Raw genomic sequence first — 20374 nt, forward strand, 5'->3', positions numbered from 1 at the left:
CTCAGAAAAACACCGAACTCGTAACTTTAAACAAAGAAATCTGCGATGCAACTGACGACGACGACTAGGAGAAAGAGCTCGAGGTCGCAGAAGAGTACGACTGAAGAATCTCTTACGCCGTGTCCCGAGCATGTTTTTTTCCTTCAAGAGGCCGCCAATAAGGTGACAGTATCGAGTGCTGTGAGTTCGGTAGCTACATCACCGAACGCCGACGCCGATGGTTCCAGCACCGCAGCCCAGAGTCAGGTTAGTGACTCTTCTCGAGTAGCCGATGTAATTCCCAGTCAAGGAACGATGCCGCGTCATCGCACGGATGTCCTGCTGAAACTACAGATTACGCTTCACCGTAACATTCCGTAGCCCGAACACGGCCATAGTTCAAAAGGCGGAAAGGTAGGCGGTGGCAGACTCACTCTGTTCCTGGTCGTGGCAGCATTCCCAATGCCGGACCAGCTCTGGTGGTTCTTCATTTATTTATTTCTAACTGCCAGCTTGCTTTGCAAGCCATAAGCAGGAGTGGATTGTACAAAAGGTTTTGGCATGCAGTGGTCTCCCAGTACTGCACGAATCGTTTCAAGTGAGGTATCCTTTAAGTGGCCCCGCACCCTTAGCACCTTGGCTAGCTGAAAAAAGGCGGGATCGCCTCTGTTGAGAAATATGGTCCTCTTCTTGACAGTGTCCATCATGCTCTGTGCCTCCAAAAAGAATTTTCGCATATAGTCTTTCCATTGTTTCAGCTGGGTGATGTCGAAGGCCTTGATACCATTTACAGTGGCGGCCATCATCGCAACAAGTGCACCGGGACTAGCTTTTCTTTGCGACGATGCCCGTTGACTTGCCGTAGCATCCGACCCTTGTCGCCAGCGTTAAATAACATGGGTCGGATGAGGTGGCAGCGAAGACACCAGGTGGTATCAGCAATGCATTTTAGACGTGAAGCATCTCTTGCTTGCTGGTATGTCACGTGTCCGGCATTCGAACTCGCAATATGCATGCGTAACTCTCCTCTTTCTCTCTCTCTAGCACCTGCAGGTTAATTTCTCTAGTTCTCTTCTACCATATGCTTGCACTCGTGGCCCATCGCACATGCACGTCTTCTGCCCTCTCTCCTATGCAACCCCGACGCAGGGAGGGTCTGCTGACCTACGCTGGCTCCCCCCTCTCCTCCTGGCATTCCTCTCTACGACATCTCACAAAGTCAACGCAGACTGCATCTGCTAGCGAGTTCCTTGACTGAAAAAAACTGACTGCTCGCGTTGCACAACCACGATGCTGTGGTTGTGCAACCACGAAGATGGTGTATAGGTCTGATGAGCGTAGGCACCAAGTGGTATAAGCAATGTATTTTTATTGCCATCACAAAACCAAGCACAAGATCAGGCATAACTAGCATTACATTACTATATATATATATATATATATGTACAGGGTTAGTTGATCAGGTGAACACAGGGTTGCTTATTGAGGCTGCACGATATGCTGACTTCAGTGGCTAGCATCACTACATAACAGGAGGGCTCAGTCAAACTCGCCAATATATTCGTCAAGCGGACTCACTCATATCCTCAACCTGATCCGAGTTAGCCCGAGAGTTGACCCATAAGAGAGTTTTCTAACCTATCTTCTATGATGTCATCAAATGTGATGTCCCACAATGACTTCATGGCATGGTCAAAGATGGGCCAATCATTGAGGCCATGCAAAACCACGGGAAGGATGGAGTCACCATCGGTGATTGGGTAAGAAAGCTAGTGAGCTGCTCTTTTTGTCTGAGCATGCGTTACCTACACTTTCTTATTATGCACCTCCCATCTGTAATACTAATATAGAAGGATGCCGAATTAGGTAGACTGGGGCAAAATAATTCATTAAAAGCACTCGATATTATTTTTAAACATGCACTAGACCAACTCTCTGCAAAATAAAAGTAAGCCATGCAAATACCACAAAATACAAGGCCAGCATTTGTGTGGATCGATTTCCTCTCCTTGCGTCCATGTTTGCACACCGTGCTGTGTCACACAATAAAAATCTTTCCTACATCAACTATCTATCATTCAGGAAAAGAACTTACAAACTGGCACGACTACCTTCCAATGTTCTCAGCTGACCTTATTTGATTTTCAACATTTCATATCAGGCAAGCTGCTTCGAGTTCCGAAGCCGCTTGCCTAATTTGTAGAAATAATTTATATTTACAGACTGTGCTGATCGATGTTCAATAGATACGTTTCTGCCAAGCAATAAACAAAGTTCTTTTTTTGTGGAGATCAGAGGTTTCATCACTGTGGCGAAGATTTCTTCAGTACTTCCTTTTTCTTATTTTTCTTAAAGGGCCACTCACCAGGCCCCATACCAAATTTTAGTTAGACCATGGAAGCTGTTGGGTGACGATGAGGAACGTTTTGCCATAAAAACTTTTTGAATCGGTTCATTATGACCTAAAAAAACTTTTTTTTTTTCAAGCGGCGCGAAGCGAGGACGAGAAGAGACGAGCTCAAAACCCTTGCCGCTCCTCCGCGTAGCCTTCCCAAGCCAAATCTCTTCTCTACCCTCTCCAACATTCGACCAAGAGGTCACGTGCACATGACGTGCCCGAACAAGCCCAACCCCCATGCACACAAGCGGAGGTTTTTTTTGTTTGTTTTTTATTGACCATGCAGCATTATTTCGTGTCGTGGTCTACTACCTGTTTTTGCGGGATAATTCAGATATGCTGGCTTAGGTAGATGCAGTAGAATAGATGAGGACAATGAGTGCGAGAACGTCTAGGATCGTTCCACGGTGGTCGACTGCTGGATGGGCTGACCGCGGACATGAACGCATGCGAAACGCCGGCACTAATTAGCCCCGCATCTTAATGCAATTCACGCGGAGAAAATGAAAAAGAATGCTCACATTCCCTTATTGTGTCTCACTATATATCTAAAGATTTATTAATCTCTTCAAGCAACAAATACATAAACTACACATGTTGTGTTATACCATTTCTATCATGTCACGTGCCACTGTTGGCAACGTCAGAGCGTACCGTATGAACTCGTGTAAGTGCCGCACTTTTTTTTTCGAAATTATTATTAGGTGCGGCCCTTACACAAATCACGCTGATAACAGCTCATCGAAGGTCTGTATCGTTTTCACAAAACAGTAGCAGAGTGAGAGAGTCACGAATGACTAGACAGGATTGTTTTTATCAAGATTCCACTTTGCTCTTACTGTCTTTATCACCGGAAACACTTGCCTCAGCGTCGGCATCCTCCCAGAGAAGATCATCCCCAGTTCCACTCATGCAGTTTGAACTTTCGGTTCTTTGAAGCTTCTCACAACTTCAAGTGAAGTGGCACGCCACGCACTCAAATCCACTCACAAACTTGTTCGAGCGATGCCCGCTTCAGCCGTCCCATTGACGTCTTCTCATGATTGCCCCCAGCCATCCATTCCGAATAGCAGCGGTGAAATTTCGCTTTAAATGGGCGATTAATGCGCACGTCGAGAGACTGCAACAGACTCGTCAGTCCTCCAGGAATAATGGCCAAGTCTGTATGAGTCGTGGCCAGTCTGTTCTTGATGCGTTCCGTCAAGTGGTCCCTAAAACTGTTCAGAATGAGGACGGCTTTCCGCTGTAGCAGGCCTCCAGGTCTGTTTGCCTAGACAGTCTTCACCCAGTCCATGAAAAGTTCCTAGCACATCCAACCCTTTTTTTGGGCACGCACCATGATGCCCTGAAGGAACTTTTCTTTCAGGAGAGTCTTCCTCTTAAACACGATGTACGGTGGAAGTTTCCTGCTGTCTGCCGTTACGCACAGCATCACAGTGCATCTTTGACGTTCTGCGCCGGTCGTGCGCACAGTCACACTTCCCGCGCCTTTCAAGTCTACTGTGGTGCTCTCTGGCGCATCAAACCACACAGTAGTCTGGTCCGCATTGCCAATTTGGGAGAGGTAATATTTATGCTCCCTCCAAAGACCATTCACGAAGCGATGGAATTTGATCACTTTACTTGTGCACTCATTTGGCAGCTTTTGACAAAGGATTGTTCGGCGGAGCATGGATAGCTGGTTGCGGTTCATAAACTGCATAGCCTATCCCTGACTTGCCTTGAATTGTGTCTGAGGGATTTTTCATGTGGCGAGCGATGTTTAAGGCTTCCTCGCGTATCATATCAGTCAATACGACGTAGTCGTCCTTTCGAGTATCGACGATATATTTGAGAAGCTTGTGTTACAGTTCTGAATATTTGCACTCCTTCCCGTAAAAGGCTTTTCGGCTTCGGTTGGTAGCAGCGAGGGCATTTTTCTACTTCATCATATAACACACGTGCTCCTCATCTACATCGTACTTGCGTCCAGCTTCGCATGGGCCGTGCTCCTCGGCATATTCAATAACTTGCAGTTTAAATCCTGCAGTGAACGACCTCAAATGCCGACCCATCGTCCCTCAGCTGCACTGGCTCAAAGACACTGATTCGACGAAAACGTGTTGACTCGATGCGAGCGATGCCATACACAAAGTAAATATGGCGCCGCCCCGTCCGTCACCCGGAGGTCCGTCACCAACACAACGGCAGAAGTGGAAAAACTGAAAGTGCCATCTGGCCACAATCGAACTCAATGCACTTTGAAAACGGGACTTTCTAAATTGAAAAAAAAATTTTTTTCGAAATTTCTCTCTCCAAAGTATAGGTGCGTCTCTTATACGAGGGCGGCCCTTACAGGAGTAAGTACGGTAGTCGTCTACGTAGAGGACCAACGTCACTGCATTGCCGCGTACGTAGAGCCATTCATACGTGTACGCCATGCTCTCATTCTCTGGGCGTGCCCGCAAAAGGAAAAGGAGCAGCATTTATCTTGAAATTTGACCCATTTCCGCAGTGCGTAGCGTTGCAAATTTTGGCAGACGTGATCATGAACGCCTCATTTATGCATTGCACTTATCAGCTCAAAATTGTGAAATCTGGTGAGTGGCGCTTTAACAAGCACTTACCAAACTACCTAGGTGTATAACTATATAATTCAGGAACATGATGCTCATATTTTGTACTGTATTTGTTTATTCCCTATATTATTACATGGTACTTGACCACTACAATTTTATACAGCATGTGTTTAGATAATATCATCAGTGTATGTCTGCACAGCCACTTTATATTCGCTGGAAAAAAATATATTGTATTTTGCTCGCCAAGCCCCCAAGGCCACGATACCAATCTCAGTTTAGTGAAAACAAAGTAAAAAAAATCACAGGAATACACTAACTGAAACAATTTTTCAAAGTGTTGAAAAAAAAAGACTTGGACAAGATCCTACAAAACAACTGTTGTTACTGTGAAACTAAAAACTTTTCTTGGCAAACTATAAGTAACATTCATTAACAATACGTTGTCTCGCATTTTTGTTGCCAATAGTTTATTTTGAAAAATTGCTAATACAGCACAATGCCTAATAATGCCCTAGTTTCACATTTTTTTCATTTATGTCTATTCCTCGGTATTTCTAAAACTTTCAGTGTTGCCACACACTAGTTAAACAAGTTTGCTAAATATAATTGCTGCGAATAATCTCTAAAAAAAAAAGATGCGTAAATCAAGGCATGTCTCTAAAGCTGCAATATTTTGAAATCTCAAAAATTATAGGAAGGAGAAGATGGAAGCTTGCAATGAAAAATCCGTAATTAGCGGTTGTGCCTAGTCGACGTTTCGACAAGGGTACGTGTCTTCCTCAAGCTTAGAATAGAACAGATTTCTTTAGCGCCAGTGTGTCTACGCTTTGTACCCTCTCCTCTATTCTAACAAAGGTGCGGGAGGGGCAACATTGGATACATGGTTGTGAGGGATCGGGAAGAGGGGTGTTGCTGTGATGAACTGTATGAGTGCAGAAGAAACAGGTATTCTATGAATAAAAAGAAAGTAAGGAAGTGGGAAGCAAGTGAGGATGTACATGTGTCACTGAGTACAAGCTGTTGAACCAGTTGTCAGAAGTTTACATTGGCAGGTTTGAAATTTCTAAATGTAGGGCGTAGCTTACAGTGGTTTTCTTTACATACACAAATGTTGCCCCTCCCCCTCCTTTGTTAGGACGGAAGAGACGGTACAAAGCGCAGACACGCTAGCACAAAAAAAATCTGTTCTATTCTAGCCTTGAGGAAGACAAGTCCCCTAGTCGAAATATTGACTCAGCACAACACCTGTTTACGACTTTTTCAATATTTTGAAATGCAACTTGAAAAGAACACCATCTTCAATTTTGTTAGAACTTGCGAGAGTCAAAGCCAAGCACGTGCTCTAACTGAAGTAAAAACATGTTGCATTATTTCTATGTGAGATCCAACTTACCAAGGCACCAAAGTGTTCTAAATAACGTTCATGCGAAACCACTTAAATTCTCGGCAATCACAATTAACGAATGTGCTTGCCGCTCACTGGTAGAAAGGGAGAGGAAGATGATGATCTCTAGCTTAACAACTGCTCTTGAGCTCCCCTTAACAACCTAATAAACAACACTTTTTCAGTCTTGATGGTCTTCTTCGAGCATAACAATATAACCCCACAGTATCTGGTAAAATCAAGGCGCTGTCCATCAAAGAGCAGGCACCCACCTGGAATAAGGAAAGGTGCCTGGCCGTGAACCTGCAGGGTCAGGGACGCAGCACCACCCGGGTCCACTGGCAGCTGGGACTGCAGCTTTTCGGGGCTCCAACGAATCAGGCTGTGCTCAGACTCTGTAAGAAAGGACAACATGGGGCACAGATTGAAATGGTCAGCTAAGTGCATAGGCTAACTTCCCCTATGCCTCAATTAGGTATACTGTGAAGGAACCTTCTTAATTTAAGCTCGAAGTATTACCATCAGTATTATATATTAAGAGACTGTATTATTTCCCCCACCCTCTCCCAGTGTAAGAAAACTATGGGTACTATAATAAATAAATAAACAAACACTATAGTTACGGCACATACTTCTACACTCATTCAGGTAAACATGCCATGCTAGCACTATTAGGGGGCCAACAAGTCATCATAAAAATGTCAGAAAATCTGGATGCATTCCTTTTCCTCGAACAATCCCTTTACAAAGTCATGAGCATGAAAGATGAGTACAGTTGAACCTGCCTACAGGAAACCTCTATACAACGAATTTGATAATTTGAAGTTTTTTATTCTGTGCCTTTACTCTATAAAAGCACATGTATTTGCAACAGTCTAGCAACAAAGTGGCCACGGGAGACACCCTTGATGTAACGAATTTTCTTTGGAAAAACTGCACGGCAAAACGACACACTAAGAAAAAAATGACGAAAATTAGCACAGAGTCCAAATGTTGCAACTAGTATATGCTAATTTTCATAATTTCTTTCTTTGTATCTCTTCCTGCTGCACAGTTTTTCTCAAGATATTCCTCTACCTACTCGCCTATCTTTCAACGCTAGTTTCCACTGGAGGTTTTGCCCTAAATATTGTAATTTTGGCTCAACCATTGACCTGCGTTTGCCCCACCGACAAAGAAGCACGAAGCAGCAGTGTTGCGTATGGCGCACTTGAAGCCCCAGCAAGAAGTTCTCGTGCGAGACCCAATTGCTTTCATTAACCCACAAGCTACACTTAATTTTAGATCGCCGTTCATCCGCTGATTGTATCTTCCTCGACTTCTCCAAGGCTTTTGACAAAGTGTCTCACAAACTACTCCTTTACAAACTAAGCAAGTTAAATCTAGATCCTAAGTTGTTTGCATGGATTGAGTATTTCCTTTCTAATCGTTTCCAGTTCGTCACAGCCAATAACTATGACTCTCCACCCAGTTCTGTTCATTCCGGCGTTCCCCAGGGCTCTGTCTTGGGACCACTTTTGTTTTTGATATACGTTAATGACCTACCTAGCTGTGTTCTCTCTAATATTCACTTGTTTGCAGATGACTGTGTTATTTTTTGAGAAATTAACAATGATAACGACGTTATGGCACTGCAAATGCACATTAATGCAATTTCTAACTGGTGTGAGCAATGGTTAATGGAACTTAATACAACTAAATGCAAAGTCTTACGCATTTCAAGAACAGCCCTTTCGACGGGTTCCTATTACCTTAACAACACACTTCTTGAACCTGTGACGTCGTACCGATACCTGGGAATTCACATAACAACTGATCTTACCTGGTCGCTTCATATTAATATCGTTATTAATAATGCTAATCGCCTGCTTGGCTACCTTCGCCGCAACTTCTTTTCTGAACCTACCTCTTTAAAAACACTTTTGCATAAATCATTGGTTCGTTCTAAACTCGAATTTGCATCATCCATTTGGGACCCGAGCCATGACTATCTGGTGACATCACTTGAGCTCGTGCAGAACAACGCAGCACGTTTCATTCTCGGTAATTTCACCCGTGCGGCAAGTGTCACGTCCATGAAAAACTTGCTTCAATTACCCACTCTAACTTTGCGCCGCAAACACTCTCGCCTCTGTCTCTTTCAGAAAATTTACTACCATAATTCGCCCCTATTCAGTGAGTTAATTACTCCTCCTTCATATATTTCTTCTCGTATGGATCACCGACACAAAGTAGGAACAATACCATGCAACACCAATGCCTTCTTTCAGTCATTTATTCCTCGGACGTCACAAGATTGGAACCGCCTTCCCGGACTGACCGCCGCAATCGAAGACAACCATCAGTTTCGTGCACCACTAGCTAACATTGTATGATTAGGGCCCATGTATGTTTGTACTTATCTGCTTACTACTTTTGTTGCTGCTTTTTAGTTTTTTGTATAACCTTGTAACCCACTCCCCTCTGAAACGCCTGTAGGCCTTGAGGGTACAAATAAATAAATAAATAAATAAATAAACTGCAAGGCAAGAGGGAGCACTGGTCTGTTGCGCGGGCCTGTGCAAGGTGGACCACTACCACTGCCGCCCATTGAGCCGATGCGCCACCACTCTTGTCGCTGCAGGCACATGCACTGAAGTGCCCTCCTCCCTTCCTTCAAATCAAAAGCCTTCTGCGTTGGCAGTGCCACTTTTCAATTGCTATAGAACTCTCTGAAGTACACTTTGTTCAAGTGACACACACACACACACACAAATATATGTCTTATAAGCATGTAGGCGTGTTCAGCAGAACGACGAGTCCTACACTTCTTACATAAATGTCCTCGCCCTATGTTGCCGGCTGAACAACTCCATGATGGAGACCGACTGGGTGCGCCATCTGCTCAAAGACATTGGCGCTGGAGCCTTCAACGCCCTTTTGGTACAGAACCCCTCCACAATATCAGAAATCTTCACGACGTGTCAGCCCCTTGATGAGCTCCATCTGCTGTGGTTGCATCCTGACACATCCTATCCGAGTGCTCCTAATGACTGCAACCTACGTGCACTGATTAATTCGCTTATACGAGAGGAATTTCAAGTACAAGCTGCAGCTTGCCGACTTGAGCTTCGGACGTCTCCTGGGATCAGCTTACGCAACATCCTCAGAACTTGATGCGATAAGGTGTGCGGAAGTTCCCAAAAATGACCTTATGCCAGTGCCAGCATACGCTCAGGTAGCGGCCGTAGCGCCTCCTCAGCAGACCCTACCCACATGCCCACAATGCACAATTTGATGAATCTTCTGTCTCCAAGAATGTTGTATCCCTCTCCCAACGTTTGGCGCCAACCCCGGCCAGTATGCTACCACTGTGGAGTTCGTGAACAATGCTGTTATGAATTCTATGAAACAGACGAGTTTCTTGGTCCAGTTCCTCAACACAATCGCCCCTACCAACATTATGACCACCACTTATCATCTCTGCAGAGCCCCGACAGGGCACATGCTTCCCGTTTCTCATGTCAGCACTCTCTGTCACTGATGCGCCGCACTTCTTCACCCCTTCGACCTGCTGCCTCAACCCCAACAAATCACCCGGACAACTAAATAGTGCTGCTTTTGGAAGAAAAGCTACATATTTTAGGCTTGGTAAAACTCTTCTGTACCACTTTCAAACATACTGTTAGTATGTGTTGAAGGTATATGAACTAAAGCATTAGTGGACACAGCTGCAACGCTTTTCGTCATTAGTGCTCAATGACGTGCTCAAGCTTGCTAAGCACAGCACGAAGGTTGCAAAGGTGCTCAGCATCATTTGCGCCAGTCACAAGAATGTCATCGATATAGACTGCTACATGTGGCAGTTCCCTGAGCAAGTTCTCCATCTTGCGCTGAAATATGGCAGGAGCAGATGAGATGCCAAAAGGCAACGGGGTGTACTGAAATAACCCCATATGCGTCGAAATGGTGACGTACTCCCTAGAGGCCTCGTCAAGAACAACTTGCTGGTACGCATCTCGCAAATCCAATTTTGTGAATTTCTCACCTCCAGCAAGCACAGTTCACAGGTCCTCGATCCTTGGAATGAGGTACTGCTCCACTGTTGCCACTGGGTTTATAGTGACGCCAAAGTCTCCCCAGATTGTGATGCATCCATCCCTTTTGGTCGCAGGAACAATAGGTGCAGCCCAAATTGCTGTCGTGACTGGAACAAGAATAGAATCTCTTCTTAGTCTATGGATTTCTTGAGTTACTCCATCTGTCAAGGCATACGGCAGTGGACGTGGCTCGAAGAACCGAGGCGGAGCATCTGAAGGGACATGTAGAGAAGCTTTAGCACCCTTGAAAGTACCCAGGCCTTCTTACAAACACGTCAGCATAATCTTCGACTGGGTGTTTGACGTCGGAAAGTGCGTGGATGTTCACTTCAATGTCGGAGACGCCGATGCCCAGCTCACGCATCCAGTTGCGTCCAAGAAGAGTCGGTGACCCGTCTCCGGTCAGAAAAATAGGTAGATCGGCCTCCTTGCCATGAAACTTCACGCTGACGTCAGCTTTGCCCTGAACCTTTTTTAGTTTCCCAGAGTAGCTTTGTAGAAGCACTTGTGATGGCTGCACAGGAACCGAAGGAAAAAGCTAAAGAAGACGCGACTTGTCCATGACAGAGACACTTGTCCCCGTGTCCTTTTCCAACAGTGACTGTGAAAGGCGGAGGCGGCGTGACGTAGTCGACCAGCCACATGTCAAAAACTTCGTAAGATGAAGTGGTAGCGGCGTCCTGCTTGCGTACAGTATTAACACAATGACCGTTACTCGACGACGGTGAACTGCAAGCCAAGAACGAACGTTCCTGAGTATGGCTGTTGCTTTGGGCTTGGCTGTCCCTTCGTCTCGAATTGTACACCTTCGCCAAATGACCTCGTTTGTGGCAGTAATTGCACATTGTCTTCACATACTTGCATTTTGATGCAAGATGTCCGTCCCCGCAGTGGTAGCAGGTGACGCCCCCAGAACCTGATGAGAAACGGCTAGTCGAGAAAGCGCTGCTTGTATTTGCTTGCGCTATCTCACCTGCGTCCTTTTTTGCTGCTTCCATTGCCAGGGTGGTCTGCACGGCGTCGTTGAAGGTGAGGTCCGGTTTTTCCAGAAGTCTTGTCTGGACATCCACGTTGTTTACGCCACACACGACGCAGTCACAGAGCATGTTTTCGAGTTCAGCCCTGAAGTTGCAGTGCTCGGACAGGCTTTTTAGTGCTGCGATGAAATTGCTGACTGATTCCCCTTCCAAACGAACGCGCGAGTTGAAACGAAAACGCTGTATCACGGCAGAGGGCTTTGGACAGTAATGGCTTCCAAGAACTTGAAGAATCTCACCAAGCGTCGTGTCACTGGGCTTGGCGGGCTTGACCGAATTGCCGAGCAACGCATACGTCTTCTGCCCACAGCAGCTGATGAACACGGCAGTACGCTTGTCTGGGGCGACATCATTAGCCAGGAAAAATGCTTTGAGCCGGTCCACGTAATGGGGCCAGTTGTCTCCTCCCCCCTCGAACGGCTCGAGGTTGCCAAAACTTGGCATGGTGAACAGACGGCAGAGCAGTGCGGGAATGAAGACTTACATGAAACTTCCTTTCATTCTCGTCGCCAGTTGTTACATGTGTAGATTAACGGATGGCCAGGCGGTAGTGACTACCATGAACAGTAGGCCATCAGGCCCGCGAAGAACATGAGAACATGTTGAGCCCTTTGCCCAGAAAGAACTGTCGTTTATTGTTTCCAAAACGGCCACCGCTCGCTGTGCCAGGCTTGCACAGCTCAACACAACTATCAGCACCACGTGGGGGCGCTGCATTTGAGCCAAAATTGTTATACTTAGCTGGCGAACTTCGTCAACTTTAAGCGATTTGTGCAGTGGGGCATACCGCTGTCTTGTCTTCCATTGATACCCGAGTATATCGCGTGCAGTGCACGGTTTATACCGATAATCATTGTTGTTGTTCACTCGGTTGCTCAAACCACGAGCGAAAGTGTGCACCAGCGCATTACCCGAGATACCCTCGTGGCCTGGGCACCAAATTAGAGCATGGTTTGTATCAGCCTGTCACCTAGTATTTTCAAGGCGACATTCGGTAATGCACCACGGAGAAACATTCTGCAGGCTTCCTGGGAATCAGACAAGACTAATGCGGAGGCGTTCTCTGCCCCTTCAGTATGAATAGCTAGCGCAATCGCCGCCACCTCCGCTGTCGCTGTATGGGTTGTTTTAAATGACGCTGTAAACATTTTAGCGGTATGCGGCATCGGTAAAACTGCTACTATAACGCAGCTCTCGTTTGATTTAGCAGCATCGGTGTATACTACTTCATAGCTTTTGCCAAACTGTCTTTAAAGCTGGCGAGCTCTAGCTTGTCTTCTCGCTGCATGGTACAACTTACTCATGTTTCGCAGAATGGGGCAGATGGTTATGCGTTAGCTTGTTTTCCTAACCATGGTAGTAATGTTCTCCGGCAGTATTGTGGTCTAGTAGGGTATCCCAAGCGAGTGAGGGTTTCTCTGCCTACCTTTGTAAGGCATAGTCGTTCCTTCTGCGAGAGAAGTGTTGCTGCCGCAAGTTCTTCGAAAGCGTTGTACACACCAAGCGTTTCCATTTCGTCATTGGGTGCATTAAGCGGTATACCTGAGGCAGCTTAGTATGCTCCCCGTATTATCAAGTCAATCTTTTTAATTTCCGTTGGTGTGAGCTCCTGATATGGTTGTCTATATGTGGCTCTACTAAGGATGAACGCTTGTACGAAGCGTAGAGTTTCTCCTTCATTTAGCCCTTTGCCCTTCCTTGTTATTCTGTGAATCATTCGAGTAATGTTTTTCAGTGTACATTTCAGAATTTTGATTGTATAGGTTGCTCTTTTGTTGCTTTGCAGCCATAAACCTAATATTCTAATCAATCGTATCTCCAGCAGCGTTTGATCTCCTGTGTTTAGTTGTATGGATGATTTGTTTCTATAATTTCTGCCATGAACCCGGATCAATTCTGATTTATCTGGTGCAGATGTCATGCCGTTACCTTCAGCAAATGCCTGGACGGTGTCGATCTCTTTTTGTAAAGTTTGCACTTTCTTTCCCACTGAGCCTTTGTTGACCCCCACAGTGATATCATCAGGGTAGAGCGCGAATTGGAGGTCAGGGAGTCGCTTTAGCTGCTTTGCTAGTCGATTCATCGCTATATTAAAGAGGAGCGGAGAAAGGACCATGCCTTGCGGTGTGCCTCTATTTGGCATTGGAAATTTTTGGGAGCATATGTTCTCCATGCCAATGGTTGCTGTGCGGTTGGAAAGAAATGATTTGATATAGCAAAATGTTTGAGCACCACAATTCGATAATTGAAGTTATTCCAGTTCAAGTCTATGAGAGATTAGGTTGAATGCCTCCCTCAAATCCAGCGCTGTGGCTACGTTCTCCCCTCCAGTGGTTACGTTCTGAATCACTTCATCTTTTATTCACAGGAATATATTCTGCATAAATAAATGCTGTCTGAATCCATACATGTCGTGAGACAGATAATTCTCGCTTTCTATATATTCAGAAAGCCTGATGTGCACAACCGTCTCAAAAAGCTTGCCTAGGCATGATGTAAACGACATGGGCCGAAGGTTGTACAGCGTTTTATCCTTTGTAGGTTTTAGAATAAGAAATATGTTGACCTCCTTCCATTGGCTAGAGATTTCTCCCTCTGCCCAGACTTTTTCGTTAAAGTATGGGGTAATTTTTCCAAGTTGCTTATCGCTCATATTTCTCAACATCGCATTAGTTATTCTGTCCTCTCCCGGAGTCGAATGCCTTTTACGCAACATTGAAGCCGCGAAGACCTCTTGCTCACTTATCGGAGAATCTAGGTCCTGATTTTATAAACCCTTATATTCTAGATCCTGTATAGTTTCCCCACCGCTGCCTATGTATTTCTCTCACAGGATTTGCAGCAAAGCGTCATCATCCGCTTTTAATTCTCCCGTTAAAGTTCGCAATGTTCTAGTTGTAGTAGTTTTCATGTTCATGGGGTCTAGCATACTTTTCAATATTGCCCACATTTTAGTTGTAGAAAGTGTTTCCCTCAGGGAATCACAAAAGATGATCTAATTACTAGCATGAAGCTCTCGGGCATATTCATTAGCTTTTACGGACAATTCTGTGAATCTGGCTTTCAGCTTTCTATTCAATCTCTGCCTTTTCCACCGTTTGATGATGCTGCGCCGGCCTTCCCACAAGTGCATGAGGTGGGGGTCCACTGCTGGAGTTTTTTCATTTATTTTGATGTGCTTGGTATGTAAGCTGTATGCCTTCCTCGTATCGTCCACTCAGTCATCTGGCGTTTCTAGTGGCTGCTGTGTCACCAGATACTGCCTGTAGGCCTCCCGATTGGTTATTTTAGCTATCCCAAACGACCTTTTTAGCTTCGGAGTGGAAGTAGAAAAACTGATTATGAAGTGATAACTCCCCATAATCTCATCAAGATTTTTCCACAATCCACTTTTAATATTGTACGTGAATGTTAGATTTGGATATGTGTCCATGCAAACACAATTGCCTAGTCTAGTGGCCGCCTGGGGCATGGTCTCTAGTTGCAGCTCATATCTTTCTACTGTCCGCAATAAATCTGCGCATTTTCTGGTGTTTTTCTGGTATTCCCAACAAGTATAGGGAGCATTGAAGTCGCCTGAGAAGACTAATCTGTCTTTACGTCCCAAGTGCCCAAAAGCCCACTCGAGCATCTCGAGAAAGTTGACGCGATGCTCCTTTGGAGGGCTGTAAATATTAAGAATAAACATTTTGGCTTTACACTTTTGGTGGTATGGAGCTCAATCAGTTGGTGCTCGGTTGGGCACTCAGATTGATGGTATACACTGCTTGCAATACCTTTATGCCCCAATGTGGCGATCCTAGAGTATTTTAAATTCTGGATGGTGTAATAATCTCCTAATATTATTACGCCCTTGCAAATTTCCTGCGAACATATCAAGTCAGGTTGTGTACTTGCAGCGTCCATGTATGATTGCAGTGCCGCCGCTCGCTTGTGGAACGAGCGGCAGTTACAATGCCATATCTCAATGGAGTCAGTGGTGAGAGTTGTATTACTGGCTGTGGCTAATCACACTCTAAATATCTGTAGAGTCAGACGCTGCCTCATTTTTAATTTTACTTGCCATGGGAGTATCCGGATCACTGCAAGATCTTTTACGCGAGCTTTGCTGTTTATTCAATTGCGCATGCACATAAGCCTTGTGGCTCTGAAGCTCCACATACAATTGCTGCTGAAAGCTTTGAATACTGTGCATTTGTTGCAACAGTTGGCTCATCGTTTTTCCAATACTTTCTAACGTGACGGGCTGAATGGAGGGTTTATCAGGGTGATTAGTTTTGACTAATACGACCATGGAGTTTTGTGATTGCATCCTGAGAGCTGCTACTTCCAATTCGAGTTCGCCCAATGACTGCTTTAAATATCAGTTTTCGGAAAGTATTCTCTGATACTCAGGGTGGGATGATATTAGAGTCACCCCTCGCGCCATCCCCGCCGCCCTGCTCACCTGCTTCTGGGTCGAGTCCCCGGCCGCTCCTAGCATCCTGGTTGGGGTAGGGGATCGGGATTGAGGACAGGAGGTAGGTTGCGACTTTGGTGCTCCTAGTTCATGATGTTTCTTCCTTTTCTCCCACGATCGTGCCTTGTGCCTTTTCCTTTCGGCTGTGTCTGCCTGATTTCCAAGCTGTGGCCATTCTTCATTATCGTCAGTGTCTTTTGATGCATATCACCTTGCTTTTGGCAGTGATAGTAAGACTCCGCTAGTTGCCTTTTTGTCTATCATCCGGTCTGGCAGCTTAGGATGCTGCTGCCTTACTGGCTGCTTGAAGCGTTGTTTGCATTCTTTGGTCCTCATCAAGTGTCCCTCTCCACACGTGGAACATTCAGGGTTGCAGGGGTGGTCCGGTTGAGGCTCCTTCATACCACAGTTTTGACACAGGGGGATGGTCGGTGTATATATACATTCGAGCCCACATATAACGGCCCCACTTAAAACGAACTTTCGCTTAAAACTAACAATATCCGTGTGACCGTGAAAATATACATTGGTTCAATGGCACAAAATCGCAGTTACAACAAATGTCTCCGAGCGCCGCTGATCAGTTGGAGTGAATGAAGTCAGCGGTCTGCCGACTTCTCAGGAAACCAATTTTGACAACCTATCAGGCATCAGCGAGGTGCCCATACATTCTTATTGTTAAACGCCGACCCTGCCTCCGCACCCCACTAGTTGCCTCTCTACCCAACTGCTTTTGTTACGCGCCCTTTCGTCCTTTGTCCTCCCGCTACTCTGAGCATTCTGCACTAGACTCTGCCCGTGTTTTCACACTGCCACCAACGTTTCGAAGACCGGTCGGCCACCTACACCGTGTATGATCGCTGGTACTGTCGTTCACGTCGCCGGCCTGGAGTGACCAGTTCATTTGCCAACATCGTCGGCCACAGACTGTATCCAATAGTCTGCTTCTAGTGAACGCGCGCGCGTATGCTACCCCACCGACTCTGATAATTTGCAATTCTTTTCGTGTTTACGACTTGTTCTCGCTCACTTCACATTCAACTCAGCATGCCTTTCGGGCGCGTGCGGAAGCGCGAAAATGGCTGTTAATTTGCGCGGAACGAATCGCGAAGTATCGAAGTTCGTGAGGCCTTGCGAACTCGCCGACGCAACAAAACGATTTTTTGACCACGGCCGCCGATTCTTCGAACACCGCCGCGTGCATCGATTCAGGCAGCCATGCACCATTTCTAAGTTTTTCTACGTGCGAGCTTCGCAGACCTTTCAGGCAAGTTACCCAACCTGCCTCCTTTCCGTGTGTTTTAGTTTTCAATGTCGCCCTCCTGCCGCATCCTCCCCTCTCTTTATCACAACTCCTTGCCCTTCTATCGCAAGTCTGTCCTCCTCTCTTGACAACCCCTTTGCCCGTCTCCACCGCTCCGTGACGCCCGCCACGCTGGCTCGAATTAGTTTCGTTTTCTGACTGGAAACGGGCCCAGAGCTGATCCACAAGTTCTTGCATGTGTGTCGCGTGTGCGTGTCTTGCTCACTCTTGGTGTGCGTGTGTGGTCATGATGGCCGAAGGGACTAGCACGCTTTTTTTTTCCTGCTGCTAAACAAAACATCTAACGTGTGACCGCTTGGCTTGAGCGTAATTCGCACATTAGGTGCAGCGTTGCGGAACGCTTGATCATAGCTGTTGACCACCTGGCAGCCAACTTGCCGTTTCGGGCGTCCCGGTATTCAGCTGTGGAGATGGTGAATATTTCGTGGGCGGTGGTGACGGCTACATGCGCGCAAAACTGTTTTCGCGAGGTCGACTTCATCGACGTCAAGCCCGATGCGGAGCCTGAAGCTTCTGAACAGTACCACTACGCTGGCGATTTGTGGCAGCACGTTGTCGACTCGGACATGGGAGAGCGGGTGGGACATCTGTTGCAATGGTTTAATTACGGCCGATGATGATGCCGACAATGCGGAAGCGTGCACGGGCATTGTGAATGAAGTACGTGGCGAGAGCGCTTTGGAGGAATTGGATTGCGAGAACGACGAAACTTTGGAGTCAGTGCCTCATGCAGCTTATGCCGTGGGCCTCGGCGAACGAGCACCCTGCCGCTTTAAATGAACTTGAGACCACCCTTATCGCTTCTGCTCTTCGAAACTCGTGCATCACGGACTTTTTGGGGCATAAAATGTTTGTGTTTTCACTCGCAACTTTTTTCAAAAGCTGTGTTCCATTTACTATGAAATTCGGGATACAGCGTATGGATGCCGCGTTACGCTCAGGTTCGTTATAAGCGGGCTTGACTGTGTGTGTGTGTGTGTGTATATATATATATATATATATATATATGTGTGTATGTGTGTGTGTGTGTGTGTGTATGAGCATTCGTCATGCGCTTCCTCTCATATATGCATTATCATAATCATCATCATCGGTCTGGGTCTCTGTCCTCATCTTCACTGGGTGTCCCCACAAGCATCATAGGGTGTGTGCGCGCTCTGTCTGAGACTGCCAGTTCGCTGCTGAGCCCTTGGTCTGAATAAACGCTGTCTCAACAAAGACGTCATACGTGGTGGAGGTGGATTTTCGGTCCTTAGTCCTCTCCTACCTCGCTCGACTCCCTAGAGCTGCGTTCAGGTCGCTGATTGCCCCCAATGTCTGTCAGCATGTCAAAGAACGAGCCTGCCGGCGCTGCTGCCATTTCTCTCCCGCCGTCTTCAGCCGCGGCTCCCGTTTACGTACATAGCCACCAGCGTAACTCCTCTCTCTTCGCCGGTCTTCGCAGGGAAGACATGGAGGACTGGCTCACAGCCGCGTGAGTGTTGCTAATCGCTGGGACGATAGCGCCAAGCTCTGTTACGTCACTTTCTACTTGACCGGTGTGGCAAAGACAAGGTACTTAAACCACATCATCGACATACCCGACTGAGCGACCTTCAAGCGGCAGCTCCGTGACGTTTTTGGCACACTGGCCATTTGGTCCGCAGTCGCGAAAGAAACCTTCAACACTCACCAACAACATCCCTGTGATTCGTACACGTCGTACATCGAGGACGTTCTTGCGCTCTGCTGGCGTGCCAATTCATCTATGCTGAAGTCCGACAAAGTACGCCACATTATGAAGGGTATTGACCCTGTTGCCCTGGTTGCTCAGAACCCGGCTACCATAGCCAACGTCGTCACGACATGTCAGCGCCTCGATACTCTGGACTCGGTTCGTCTACAACCAGACATTGGCGAACATTATTCTACGACAAACAGATCTCTCCGTGACCTCATAAGAGACATAATACGTGAAAAGTTGCAGAACATGGGTTTCTCACGTTCTCCATCGTGTTCTCCACAGTCTGCTGGAGCGGCATTACGCGACATTATTAGGGAGGAACTGACATCTTTGAACTGTACGGCTCACGTCCAGTCACCCCCGTCTCGGCCCACATGAACTTAAGCGCAGGTCACTGCTACGCCTCCCAGTGAAGTAAACACAATGCTGCCGCTACCATCGTACGCATCGGTCTCTGCCGCTTCTCCCCTCAACTTTCGTTCGGTCCCGCCTGACCCTTCTTTTGCACACCTGACCGTACTATCTTCAGGCACTCCGCATGGTTTCTACCCTTCCCCCTGGAGTTCGTCTCACTCAGTTTGCTATTACTGCGGGGGTCGCGGCCACATTTCTCGTTTCCGTCGCATGCGCCAGCAAGATGAGCGCCGCGGTTACGACATACGTTAACGAGATACTTCGTACTCTCAAGGTCAACGCCATTCATCACCTCCACACCGGTCTCCCTCTCCGCCCGCATCAAGTGCACCTTGAAACAGCCAGAACTCCAGAGGCCACTCACCTTAACCCTTTCCCCGCTCGTCCTCCCCACTTCGGCCTGCCTCATTCACCACTGCTAGTCATTCGAAAAACTAAGTGATGTAGTTTGTGGGGGAAAAACAGCATTTCAAATTAGGACTGATAATCCTCCACCAGGCCCATGCAACATGATTTCGGTGGTAGTGAAAGGAGTGTGCTTGGATGCCTTGGTGGACGCTGGTGCAGCATTTCCTGTTATGCGCGTTCATTTAGGTCAACGTCTGAAAAAAGTGATGACCCCTTACGATGGACCCCTGTTGGTTGTTGCTCAGGGGTATATCATTTGCCCTTCCGCTTTTTGTACAGCCCGCATTTTTATTGATGGTATCCGACACCACATTCAGTTCGCCGTCCTGACTGACTGCTCTCACCAATTAAGTTTAGGGTGGGATTTTCTTTCTTCTGCCTCCGCGGCTATTTGCTGTGGCCAACGCGTCGTCCACCTCACCGACACGGACTGCACACTCAACGACAACCCCAAGAGGCCACTTCGTTTGACAGCTGCAGAAGATACCGAATTACCACCAGGTCAAGAGCATATTGTAACCATTACCTCCAAAGGCATCGACCACGGCGACGTCTTGGTCTCACCATCATTTAGGGTCGTTGGTAAAGGCATTATTCTCGCTTCCAGG

The 20374-nt window shown here is 46.7% G+C and overlaps 1 protein-coding gene across 2 annotated transcripts in view; it reads right to left on the reverse strand.

Moving 5' to 3' along the window:
- Positions 1–20374, reverse strand: part of brun (trafficking protein particle complex subunit brun) — a 461018-nt gene that overhangs the window by 133305 nt on the left and 307339 nt on the right. For both annotated transcript variants that reach the window (XM_075865888.1, XM_037419219.2), the window contains exon 16: positions 6595–6717. In XM_075865888.1, the coding sequence (XP_075722003.1) occupies positions 6595–6717 (123 nt within the window). The remainder of the gene's footprint in view (positions 1–6594; positions 6718–20374) is intronic.

Source organism: Rhipicephalus microplus, chromosome 6 (genome assembly GCF_043290135.1).
Source record: "Rhipicephalus microplus isolate Deutch F79 chromosome 6, USDA_Rmic, whole genome shotgun sequence".
Taxonomy (NCBI): domain Eukaryota; kingdom Metazoa; phylum Arthropoda; class Arachnida; order Ixodida; family Ixodidae; genus Rhipicephalus; species Rhipicephalus microplus.